The following is a 12,087-nucleotide window of genomic DNA, read 5'->3' as shown; positions in this document are numbered from 1 at the left end:
CTCAATAAAATTGAGTAAATTAAATAAATAAAATAAAAAATATGATTTTATAAAATAAAATAAAATAATATCTTCATTACTTTAAAAGAATTTTTTTTCCTTTTTCATAGCGTCCATATCCTCACAATTATGGTCTTATCATATTAAATGATATAATTTGAATCTAAAATAATTAAGGCAAAAGTCAAATGAAAATTATTAATAATTTGATATGATTAAAATTAATTGCATTATTAATGTGAGAAAAACTCTAATTGAGTCTCTATAAAAAGAGACTTTTGGGAGAAATTGGACGGACAGAGAAAGTGGGGGGAAATTTTGGAAGAGAGGAGACATAGAGCAAAAGATTTTGAAGCTGTACAGAGATTTTTGGGAGAGGTTGGACAGACACAAAAAGTGAGAGGAAATTTTGGAAGAGAGGAGGCGCAGAGCAAAAGGTTTTGAAGCTGTAAAGATGAGCAATAAATTGTTAATCTCTATCATCAAGGCGTGCATGCAATGATGTATGGTATTAAGCTGTGAGACTTTAGCATTGACACTTCTAGTTAATTGCTTTTTTTTTTTTCCCTACCTGTTGGAATTGTTTGGAGGAGTTCTCTCATGGCTCTATTACATTGTCCAATGGTTTGTTATAATGATTCTTTTTCACTGACCATTTGTAAAGAGCAATAATTAAGGGGGGTGTGTATGTATGCTTGATGCCATGTGTGGAAAGAATACCTGTGACGTGATTTCAATTGGCATCACCAAAAGATTGTACTTGATGAAGGTGTCTTCCATTGTTTATATTAGTCTAATTCTTTATTTGGATTGTTTTTTTTTTAAAGAGGTCTTAATAATAAAATACAATTTTAACTCTCTTCTTGAATTTTTCATGAATGATATTATATCATCATGAGTATTTAAAAGCATCAAATGAAATATCATGAGTAATATTAAATAACTACAAGTTCAAATAGGAGTTAAATCTTCTCTCATGTGCATTATTAAAAATAATAAAAATAATAGATTTTTAACATATTTTGGGTTATGTTATGAATAAGATTAAGTCATCGTGATTTTTAAAAATATCTATCAAAATTTTCTTATAAAAATATTTTCTAAAAAATTATTTTTAATTTTTTTTTATTTTTTTAGGGTTTGCATAAGTGATACAAAATCATTGTATACAATTAAAGTGTCAATCAGTAAACTGTGAGTGATACTAAATCAATGTGGGTTTTAATATTGGTTATTTTTCTCTTACCCAAAGGTACTTTCTTGGAACAAATTGTTATTTAAAACAAATAGATATAATAATATAACCCAAAATATCAATCTTTTCAACAAAGAAATTAATTAAAATAATTTAAAAATAAATAATAATATTTCAAATTATGTGAATTTTGATTCCTATCACAAGATACATAAGCCCTAGGTTTTGATCCTAGGTCAAGTCTCCCTTTATAAATAAATCATTTGTTTTTATTTTTATTTTGTTTTTTATGTGATTATAAAGGATAATTAATATATTATTAAAAAGTCAATTAACATATACAATTAATTTAGAGTAGTTGTTTTCATGAATGAGTATTGTGAGATGTCTAACGCTTTTCTTATACACAATCGACTTCCAAACCCTTTTCGCAGACCATCTTTTTCTATTATATAATTTTTTAAGATTTTTTTAAAACTTTGATGATGATTCATTTTTTTATATTTATCAACTTTCCTTCACCAGGCGTGACAGGTTCCTTAATCTTTCCTGATTGATTTTTACCATAGTGTTTTGTACTCCTTTTGATCATAAATGCAAGAATTAGTGAGCTGATTCACACAAATTAAGAAAACTATGGTTAGTTATATATAAAAGTACGTGTTAGTTTCTAAAAAGTACTCAGTACCCCCTTTTAATCATTTACAATCGAGTATTGTCAACATAGCTTATATATCATATAAGAATCTAACTATATGAGTAGTTTGTAAAAAATGTGCGATACAAAGAAGATCGCGATTTTACATTTAGGATAAAATTAAACCCTTGACTAACTCAAACATTTACAAGTATTTTTTTTAAAAAAAAAAACAAGGATAGAGATGGTATCCCAGTGTTGGTTAGTGCTATTCTATTGTCAATAAACTGAAAGAAAGAAAAGAAAGCAACGGAGAGAGATTGAAGGAAAATAAAATTTCATTACTAGCTAGAATCGCTCTTTTTGCGATAATGTTTACACAAAATTGCATACAAAAACAAGCTGACTGCACTCAAGGTGGCCAGTAGCCAATAGTAATTATCCAGGCGAGCCTCGTTCATATCATCGGAGAACCAACTTGGTTTCCCTTTTGAGCTCGTCAATATTTCCACCACACTGATCAATAGAGCACTCACGAAGCTTCCCACCCCAAACACGCTTGTATACAATGCAATCCCCAGCGTTCTCATATTCTCTGGAACTTCACTGTAAAAAAACTCTTGCATCCCCACCACCGTAAAAATGTCTGAAATGCCCAGCAGAACGTACTGTGGTATCAGCCAGAATATGCTTAAATCTACTGTTTCTGACTTTGATCCTGCTTCTCTCATTTCCCTTCCAATCTCTAGCCTCTTCACTTCTACCATAGCTGCAATCACCATGGCTACCACTGAGAGGGCCATTCCGATTCCCATTCTCTGAGTTACACTTATACCTTTGTCCTGACGACTGATAAGCTGAGCAATTGGTATGAAAACTCTGTCATATAGTGGCATCAGCAGTATTATGGACAGTGTGATAGCGCTTTGAAGAGTGGCTGGTGGGATCTTGAAATTTTCCCCAATGTTTCGCTTCATTGTCATGCCTTGTTTTGTGAAAAATGTCGGAGGTAGCTGGAATATTACAGCGAACATGAGAAGCATTGTCCATATGGGGATTAGTCTCAGCACAACCGTAGTGTTTGCTAGCATAACTGTGCTGCTTTTAGAATTATCATTCAACTCCTTTAGGCTTTCCATGTTTTCACAGCAGAGAGGTTTTTCTTGAAGCCTATTTCACCCCAAAAAAAAAAAAAAGCACCATTTAATCTAACAGTAAACTGTGAACAAAATTTTCTGACGGAGAAAAAGGAACTTACTCCATCTCCTTTATTCCTGACTCCTCTTTTGGCAGAGTAATTTTAGAACGGAAGCACTTCAATGCATAAGATTTGATGGACTGAACTATTCTGTTGAGGGGCTTCTTTGTCTTGGATTCACTGTCTTTATATACATATATGTGGCTTCCGCATGAGAACACTAACATAGACACAGCCATAGACATTGCAGGAATGGCAAAACCCAAGACCCAGCCAGAAGTATCTTGGATGTAGGACATGACTGTGACACCTAACAGACTTCCACCGCAAACGCCAAAATACCAACATTGGAAGAACACAGTCTTCTTATTGGGCTTGCTATCTTCTTCGCTACAGGGCAATTCTTCGTCATCATCAAGTTGATCTGCTCCAAAGGCTTGCAGTGATGGGTTATACCCACCTTGGCCTAAAGAGACCAGACAGAGAGATGAAGAGAGAAATGAAAATGGAATTTTTTTTTTTCCCTCAGGCCTTGACCTTACCACTGCTGTTGATGTCAACGCCGCAAGTCCCTGACCACAGCACATAAGCAAACACAGCAGTAAGCACACAACACAACTATAAAATCCTGTCTCTATCAAAATTCATGGTATAGTTCACCGTGTCAAAAGCTGAAATTTAGGTCAGAAAATTGCCACTTGCGGTTGTAGAGGAAGTTATCAGACCGAGAAGAACTTGAAGCTTTCAGTTCTACTCGTTTCAAAATTTCCTTGAACAATTTTTAATTTATGATGATTGATTTTACTTGTGTTTGGAGGCCTATTTTGTTATGCTGCAGTGATAGGAAATCTCCTCAAGTAAAAATATGGTAAAACAGATGCAATTAGATTTTTATTATGGGAAAAATGGGACAGTAGCGTGTGTAAATGAAACAGTAGAAAAGAAGCCACTGATTAAAATCATTGAAAGTGAAAATTGTGAGAAATGGCCACAACTCAAGTAACGGACTAAGACTGTCATGGAAGCATGCTCATTAAATATTAACTGAGAAGGTGCATCAAGAAATGGACATGAGGAGAGACAAGTCATGACCCACACTCCCACTAACTTAATGCATCCCCCTCCTGACAAACCACTAAGGACCCCGTGAGCGTTTAGAAAAAGGAAACAGTTTTAGAAAAAGGAGATAACGGAATTGAGGGTTAGGACAAAAACCGAAAAAACAAAAACAAAACAAAAATAAAAGAAAACAAAGGAAAACAAAGGAAACAGAATTGAGGCTGGTGACTCACCAAAAGATAGAGGAAAGAGGAGGCCGTGATGGTGGAATACTTGTGGTAATAAGCATCAGCAATGGGTGCCACCAGCAACGGCATTATGGAGGTGAGGCCGCACCAACTGTTCACCATCTTCGCCGCCGACGAGTTGCTTAGATTCATAACATCAGTCAAATATGTGACTAAATTGGACGCCACCCCTTTGAACGCAAACCTCTCGATCCCAGCAATGGCTGCATCTCATTCAAGCAACCTTATACTCAATCACAGCACATTAGCACGACACCAAGATGACTGACTGATACAGATATGGATATTGATTTACCTGTGAGGAGAATACACGACTTGTTGAGCCTCTGGGTTTTGTGTCCGCGTGCCATGTGAAGCAAGACAACCAACAAGAGAGTCAATCTCTGTGGCCTTCTCAGAACAAGAAGGCTACAACAAAAACGGGTTATGTTCCTGCATGCGTAGCTGATCGGTCCTCTCCTGGGGCTTTAAGTTTGAATCGCTTCGGAGAGATTTATATAGGAGACTTGGGGAGGTGGCTTTTGTTTTCTAACTCCTTAGTGCGACACTAGACTGCCACTACGCATGCACTCTCAAGAACGCTGGTTCCTTGGGCTGTATAGTATAATTATGAGGCAATAAAGGCAAAAAAGTGAGAGCGCACTTTCAGGTTGAGAATGGAGTCATGAAATTAACGAGGTTATACGTTATCAAGATTATCTGAAACAACCTCTGCCATGATTTACTTCAGTGACACGAAGTAATGCTTTACACTTGCTCTTCACAACCCCCTGCCACGTAACCCATCAAGCATGACTTCACATTCACATTCAAATATTTTTTAATCGAGTATATACGTGCCAGATACCAGGCAAGTTCCTTATTTTCTTAAACAAAGAGAAAATTTCCAATGTAAGATAAAGCAAATTAAACCATTTTTTGAGGTTAGCCCAGAAGCCAAAGACCACGTCCTACTCCGGATATTGCCAACCAATTATTATTCAAGATTGCTGCATGGTATAGCTGCCTCTTTATGTCATCATAATATCGCCACTTCACCTTTCCACTGTAATTGTTATCTTTCCACTTAAGTGCACGAAATTTTAGAAACGGCTTATCGCAACTGCGAAGCGTGAGATCCCTTCATGCAAAACACGCTCATCGTTCCTCTTTTTCGGTTGCTGTTAGTCTGTTACAGATGAGGATTGAAACTGAATTGTCCAGAAAAAGAAGCTTTTGAAGCATAGAGGGCAAGCACGCAACGACACACACTCGCACGCAGCCAACACAAGCAAGCACACGACATGGAGAGTCTGAGAAGAGCTTCAGAACAGGTCACTTGGAATATCCAATGCAAATACTAGAACTAATTTGCCAAACACATCTTCTGTCTTGATAGACACGTCCAGTGCATTACTACGTGCCCGATAACACAATCTCGCTTTTCATCGTGGGTGGTTCCGTGAGATGGACACCACTTGGGTTGTTTTTTAGAGTCATCAATGGTGTGGAATTTGGCTAACAGAGCGGCGTGACAGAATGTGGTCATCCGCACTCCATCTTTTTTTCCCCCCCTACGCTTCCGTGTCCCTGTACAGCCCTGGTGTTCATGCTACGAATCACTGGTCATTTCTTTGCTTATGTGGCCATCTATTATTGGCCATATGGGGTACCATGTTTTGACGGTCTGTCACTGTATCTCGTGTTTGCTCAAAGCCCTCAGTTGACACATCAGCAAGAAGCACAAAGACATGGGTGCAGCAACGTGTTTTGAGTGGGTGATTCCGTAGGTAATAATCTTTCTGGCCAAAATCTTATATCGTCAAATTCCAAGCCATTTTACTGAATTTTTTATTCGTAACCTGTTATCCTGTATTTGTATATATGGATCACTAATCGACTGGCAAATATTTTTTCCCGTTTCTAGATAACTTAAAAGGTTAAAGAAGGCACTTAAAATTCAAAGGGAATCACGTGTGGATTGTGTGCAATACTGGTACAATTACCATTTTTCTGTACCTACCTATCTATTCACAGGTTTACGTCTCTGTTTGTGTCGTGGAAGCACGTAGTGAGTAGCAGGAAGGAGGGTTTTGCGACTCAGTGAGTGATGCTAAGATGGGTGAGATTATCTTGATCAGGATAATGATAAGATATTAATTCAAAGTTCCACTGGGCCTGTCTCTCACTTTGTTTCCTTTCTGGAGGGATAGGATCAGATTTTGTGGATTGATTCTCCATCTTTGAGTGGGTGATTCCAGAATTGACTATAATCATAACGCAGGTGGTGTGTGCATGTCTCAGATAAACTCAAAATTGAGCGAGACAGGAAGATGAAGTAAAAGTAAGGGCAGCCAATACTACTAACAAACTAGCCAATGCATCAAGAGGATGAAATGCTCAACTCAGTTAAATAATAACGTAAAAAAGAGGATGATGTTTGTTGGAAATGAGATAAGACATTACCGTTTGGCCTTGGAAGGGTGCTCCATTTGAATAGGACATATCCTCTGGTTTGCAGGATCAGAGCTCAGAGAATGGGCAACTCTGTTCAACAGTTATCCGAGGAAGGAAGAAAGTACCTTTGCTGGTGACATGATGGTACCACATTTTGAAATCGCTAAATCATCTCGCGGGAGGTTTGACGCTCGTTAGAATCGTTCAGGCTCTATTTTCTTTTCTTTTTAAAACAAAATTCCAAGTGTTGAATCCAAGATATTAATTCCCACTCTCAGCCACATTATGCACTGTGCAGGCAATTTATAACAGAAACCACCTTTTTTTTCCTTTGTTTTCTTAGTATTGTTGAAAAATCACCCGCTAGTAAACATTTATTATTTTCAAGTCCCAGCGAACTCTAATTAATATAATGTTGTGAAGGCTAGAAAAAGTGAAGTGCAGGACAAAGGGGTTGAATCGCCATTGGCTTTCAACTTTCAAATTCTGAAGGGCCACTCGGCTGAGGAAAACGTTTATGGTGACCTCATGGATTTCACTTTAATTGGTCAACTATAATCTTTCGATCAATTTAAATTTACTATAAGGTTAAAAAAAAAACGCGATTTTAAATTTACTCCAGCGAATTGAGATAGCTGTAAAGTCGGAGAGCGAAAATGTCGCCAAGATAAGCAACGTAGGTACGTAACGCAAAGCAGTGGTGATTGGTTCAATTCGTCAAATATAAATTATAATTTTTGGACCAAAAAAATTATATAAATTATAATTGTAATCAATTTTAGCGTGCCCTTTCAAAATTTTCAAATCCGCTTTCACATAAACTATACTTAATTTTTTCGTCCCTTCCTGACTTTTGGTAGACTCTGCAACTGAAATAATGCCATATCCTGAGTTGTTAGAAACAAAAAAGTTTGTTAAGTACTTTGATCCAAAGGTGGGCAGCTCCTGGTTTCCCAATTATCAGTTATTCTTAATTATTTCAGCAAAATCAAAAAATGATAGTTAATTTGTTAAATTAGTTTTAAAATTAAAAAAATATTTCGATTTTATTCCTATTAAAAAGATAAAGAAACACATCATTGAAGAAGCCACATAAAAATATTTAATTAGAATTAAATCTCTTTTAGTAATTTAATTTGCCAGGGTAAAATTGAAAATTAGTAAGTAAAAATTCTTTATGTGAATTACTCTCATTGTCAAGCATTTTTAACCTAACCATAACCTCAGACCAATGAGTAAGTTAGTCATAGGGTTGGCTATTTTATTTATAAGAGTATTTTTTAAAAAAAAACTCATTAATTATTTATTAAAAAACTAAATTTTTATATTTTTTAATATCCAATCTCTGAAAAATATTTTATATTTTTTAATAGAATAAATAAGGATCATTTAACTTTTCTAGAAGGCATCTTATAAGGAAGACAAGAAAAATATACTCCTCTAATCCTATTTAGAGGGTAGAGAGAGAAAAATATTTAATCTTATTTATAAAATACTTATTAATTTTTAATACTCTTTTTTATATTTTTATCTTTATTAAATACTTTAAAAATTATCAATAATAAAATTTAAAAAAATTATTAGAGATAAAGATAAAAACTTATTAAATTTTATGATAAAATTAATAAAAATTTAAATTTTTTTTAATTTTAATAAAATATATTAAAATTTATTTATAAATAAAATCGAAGAAAATATGTTATAACTTTATCTAGTTTAAAAAATATTATTATAGTTCACTTGGCCAAAAAAGTTAATGGATTTTGGGTCGCAGTGTGAAATCGAAACCTGAGCCGACAATAGGTTCATAAATTAATTACTGGACGATAAAATGTATCAATTGATAAACTAATCATTATTTTATTTATTTGAAATTTTTTATGAAAAAAATGACAGAAAAATTCTTACAAAATATGTAAATAAAAATGAGTTATAATGGAGCAAATTTCACATTTTTTGAAACCTTCCTGATATTAATATCTTTTGTGGAATAACTATAATGGACCAAATTTAAAATAAAAAGAGAAATGGATAAGTGACTAAAAAATTTGCAGAACAAAACTCATTATTTACTATCTCATTTTAGTCATTATAAAAAAATAAACATTAATTAAACTAAAGTAATAACTAATATTCAAAATACTTGGATTTTAATGATTAAAAATTTATGAAGGATAAGTTGTAATTACTTATCCTATTTTAGTCATTATCAGAAGAAAAATGGTCACTAATATTTGCAATGCCTGGACTTCAATGATTAGAAAATTTGCAAAAAGGTCATTTTATTAATTACAATGCTTAGATTTCTATGATTGGAGTCATTATAATCATTTTACAAAAGATATTAATGTTTCAAAGATTCTAAGAGACATGAGAGTAATTATCATATTTCATCAGACTTCATTATCAGTGGCGTATTTTTGAGATTTTTCTATTATTTTTCATTTTTTATTCAAATTCAATGTGAGATTTACTTTGTTCACCAAAAAGATTATTTAAAAAAAAAAAAAGTGGGGGACCCGGGAGGGGGAAGGGCAACTTGGGCATCAGAAATAGGAGCGAGGCCTGGCCTGCCCAGCTGACCCAATCCATTTTTGCTGATCTTGACACTTTTGAAATGATCCGGCTTTGGTCACTTGGGCCACCATCATCTAAACTAATCATCCATTATCTGGGAATGAGAACGCCGACTGCCATGTCAGTGTACTATAATTCCGTTCCTCCATATGACCCCAAGCACTTCCCCTCATGTATGATGTAACTCACCTCCCACAGGCTATCCCTTCCTTGGTCTCATCCCATAGGACATTCTCTAAACTATTACCCCCAGCGCAAGATACTGTACTTTCCTTATTAATACAATTTCTAGTTGCCTATAATATTCACAGCTTAATGCACTTTTTAAACGTTTTTATTCATCTTCATTATTATTATTATTATTATTATTATTATTATTATTATTATTACAAATCAAATTTTATGTTCGTTATCGCAGAACTTTTATAATTTTGACAGAACTTTCATTGTCATCAGTACTAATTACGTAGTAAAAAAAATTACAACAAGTGCCTCATAAAAATTAAAAGAATTTTATTATCATCATCATCACATCACTACTACAAAAAAATTTTGCTAATTTTGTGGCAAAAGATAGACTCACTAAATTTAACAAGAGATTAAACATTTGTATGCTTAAAAATGACCCCCTAATGCCATGTGGCCTATTCATTATATTTATGTGAAAGCTAAAAACTTAAATTCTCAACCTTCTACTGTCCAAGTTTTATACTCTCATTATTTGTCAATTAAACTAAAATTAAATATATACTATTTAACTACATAGATATATCAAATGATATATTATAAAAAATACACATGTATATTATATTTTATTTTTAATCATTAATATGATAGAAATATTTATATTTATCTAATTCTTTATATTATATTTTTAATAAAATATTATTTTTTGGAAAATAAACTTAAAATAAAAAATATTAAATAATTTTATTATGAACATTTTAATTAATTTTTAAATGATAATAATTGAATATATAATTAAAATTTATTATCAAAAATTAATTTTTTATAGTAATTAGTTAAAGATAGAATTCCTCGCTAATACTTTTAATATTTCAATAATTATCTCCTTTTTTAAAGAGGCATACAAATGTATTTCTATTTTTATCTTTAATTATTTATTTTTAAAGAGGTATAAAAATGTTTATCTATTTTTCTTGTTAATTATCTTATTTTAGATAGGAATTAGCACTCTTTCATTATTTTTCTTATTAATTTTTTTATTTTATAGAGGAATTAATTATCCTCATTAATTTTAAGTTAAACTATAAAACCAACACCCCTTGCTAATTTAACATTTTAGAAAAGAGTAAACAATTCTCTCGCTAATTCATATTTTTGTAATTGTATATTTTACTTTTTTTTAAGAAAAAACCTTGTGAATATTTGTAAATAATGACTTTATATTTATTATAAGGTATTTAATAGGGGTAAATATAAAAAGATAAGATTAGTTAAAAAGTAAGCAACTACTTTATTAAAGAATGAGATTTATTTAAAAATATTTTTATATTTTTAAATAGAGTAATTTGGATGCTAATAAAGAGAACAAAGTGCGTGATGATGTTTTGACTTGACATGGTGCTTTAATTTATAGGAATGGGCAGAATAAAGGGCATGAATTGAGACCATGAAGAGTGCACCACATTTGGAAGGAATAGGAACTTCTTGCTCTCTGTAATATAAAATTCTGGCGGTTCTCGTGGCTTTGCTTGTTATTAAATCTGCAGATGCCTTTCACGGCCTTTAAGAAACCCAATTCAAATTCAAAAGTTACAAATTCAGAAATGATTATAGGATGGTGTTGTACGAGACATGAATTAATTAAGCCAAGGCATGAGTGCGTGGGGGTGGGCATGTGCGTGTGCTCTTTGTGATATGGGAAAGGGCATATGCATGTACTATGTATTTTGTATTTTGTATTTACTGTCTCCACAGGACGAGCCTGCTTTCTCGTCGTCGGGCTTATGGCTTTAAGGAAACCTAATACTGCCAATTTACCCCTTCCCTCCTGACTTCTGTCACCCCCTCCCCAGCACTTTTTTCTTTTTCTTTTTCTTTTTTAATATATCTCTTCTTCCTTGTTCTATTAATTTATGTATTTTAGTTTGCTTAGGTTTCAGTTTTTCCTTGCTGTAATGTTCTAGGATTTCTTGTGTGTGTATCTTTTGCTCTGTTGGAATGAAGTTTTCAGAGTTTAGTAAAAAAAAAAAAATTTATGTATTGTGTTCCACCATGGACGAGCTTTTTTGAACGAACACTGCACAGCCTAATGTTTAAGATCCATCGAGTTCATTAAATTTAATCATAGTAGCTTTATTTGAATTTTTTTTTGCCAGTAAAAAAGTTTCATGATTCTTCTCTCAAATTTTAAATAATACTTCCTCTAATTTTTATTATAAGATACTTTCAATCGTTTCACTCATATTAAAAAAGTTATTTTTTTCTCTTAATATCATCAAAAAATATATGTACTTTTATTTTTATCCTTATTTTTAAATAATGATATAATTATATTAAATACCTTTACGCTAATCAAGAGAGGGTAAAATTAGAAAAAACAATTTAATTATTGAAAAGTCTGCTATATTTTAAAGTAAAAATTACTTCTAGAAGGTATCCTATAATAAATAGTAATAAATAGGACTGGAAGGAGTATTTATCTTCTTAAAAATACACATCATTTATTTTTATTGACATTTGTGAAATAAATTTCTCACCTAATTATGAGATT

The 12,087-nt window shown here is 32.6% G+C and overlaps 1 protein-coding gene across 2 annotated transcripts; it reads right to left on the bottom strand.

Annotated features, from left to right (window-relative positions):
- Positions 1 to 2,152: 2,152 nt before the first annotated feature.
- Positions 2,153 to 4,904, bottom strand: LOC129304856 (protein NRT1/ PTR FAMILY 5.8-like). 2 transcript variants are annotated; one of them, XM_054944682.1, is made up of 4 exons: positions 4,633 to 4,904; positions 4,323 to 4,540; positions 3,091 to 3,602; positions 2,153 to 3,002 (listed from the first exon to the last, which is right to left on the bottom strand). In XM_054944682.1, the coding sequence occupies exons 1-4, from the start codon at positions 4,685 to 4,687 to the stop codon at positions 2,177 to 2,179; spliced, it is 1,611 nt and encodes a 536-aa protein (XP_054800657.1). In that variant the 5' UTR covers positions 4,688 to 4,904; the 3' UTR covers positions 2,153 to 2,176. The 2 variants fall into 2 exon arrangements, with proteins under 2 accessions (XP_054800657.1, XP_054800659.1); XM_054944684.1 differs by having other exon boundaries at positions 4,323 to 4,560; positions 4,633 to 4,903.
- Between the last annotated feature and the right edge of the window lie 7,183 nt (positions 4,905 to 12,087).

Source organism: Prosopis cineraria, unplaced genomic scaffold (assembly GCF_029017545.1).
Source record: "Prosopis cineraria cultivar Desert tree isolate PC_DT_omini unplaced genomic scaffold, ASM2901754v1 PC3, whole genome shotgun sequence".
NCBI classification, from domain to species: domain Eukaryota; kingdom Viridiplantae; phylum Streptophyta; class Magnoliopsida; order Fabales; family Fabaceae; genus Prosopis; species Prosopis cineraria.
Note: the sequence above shows the minus strand (reverse complement) of the source record. Positions and strands in the feature narration are given on the sequence as shown.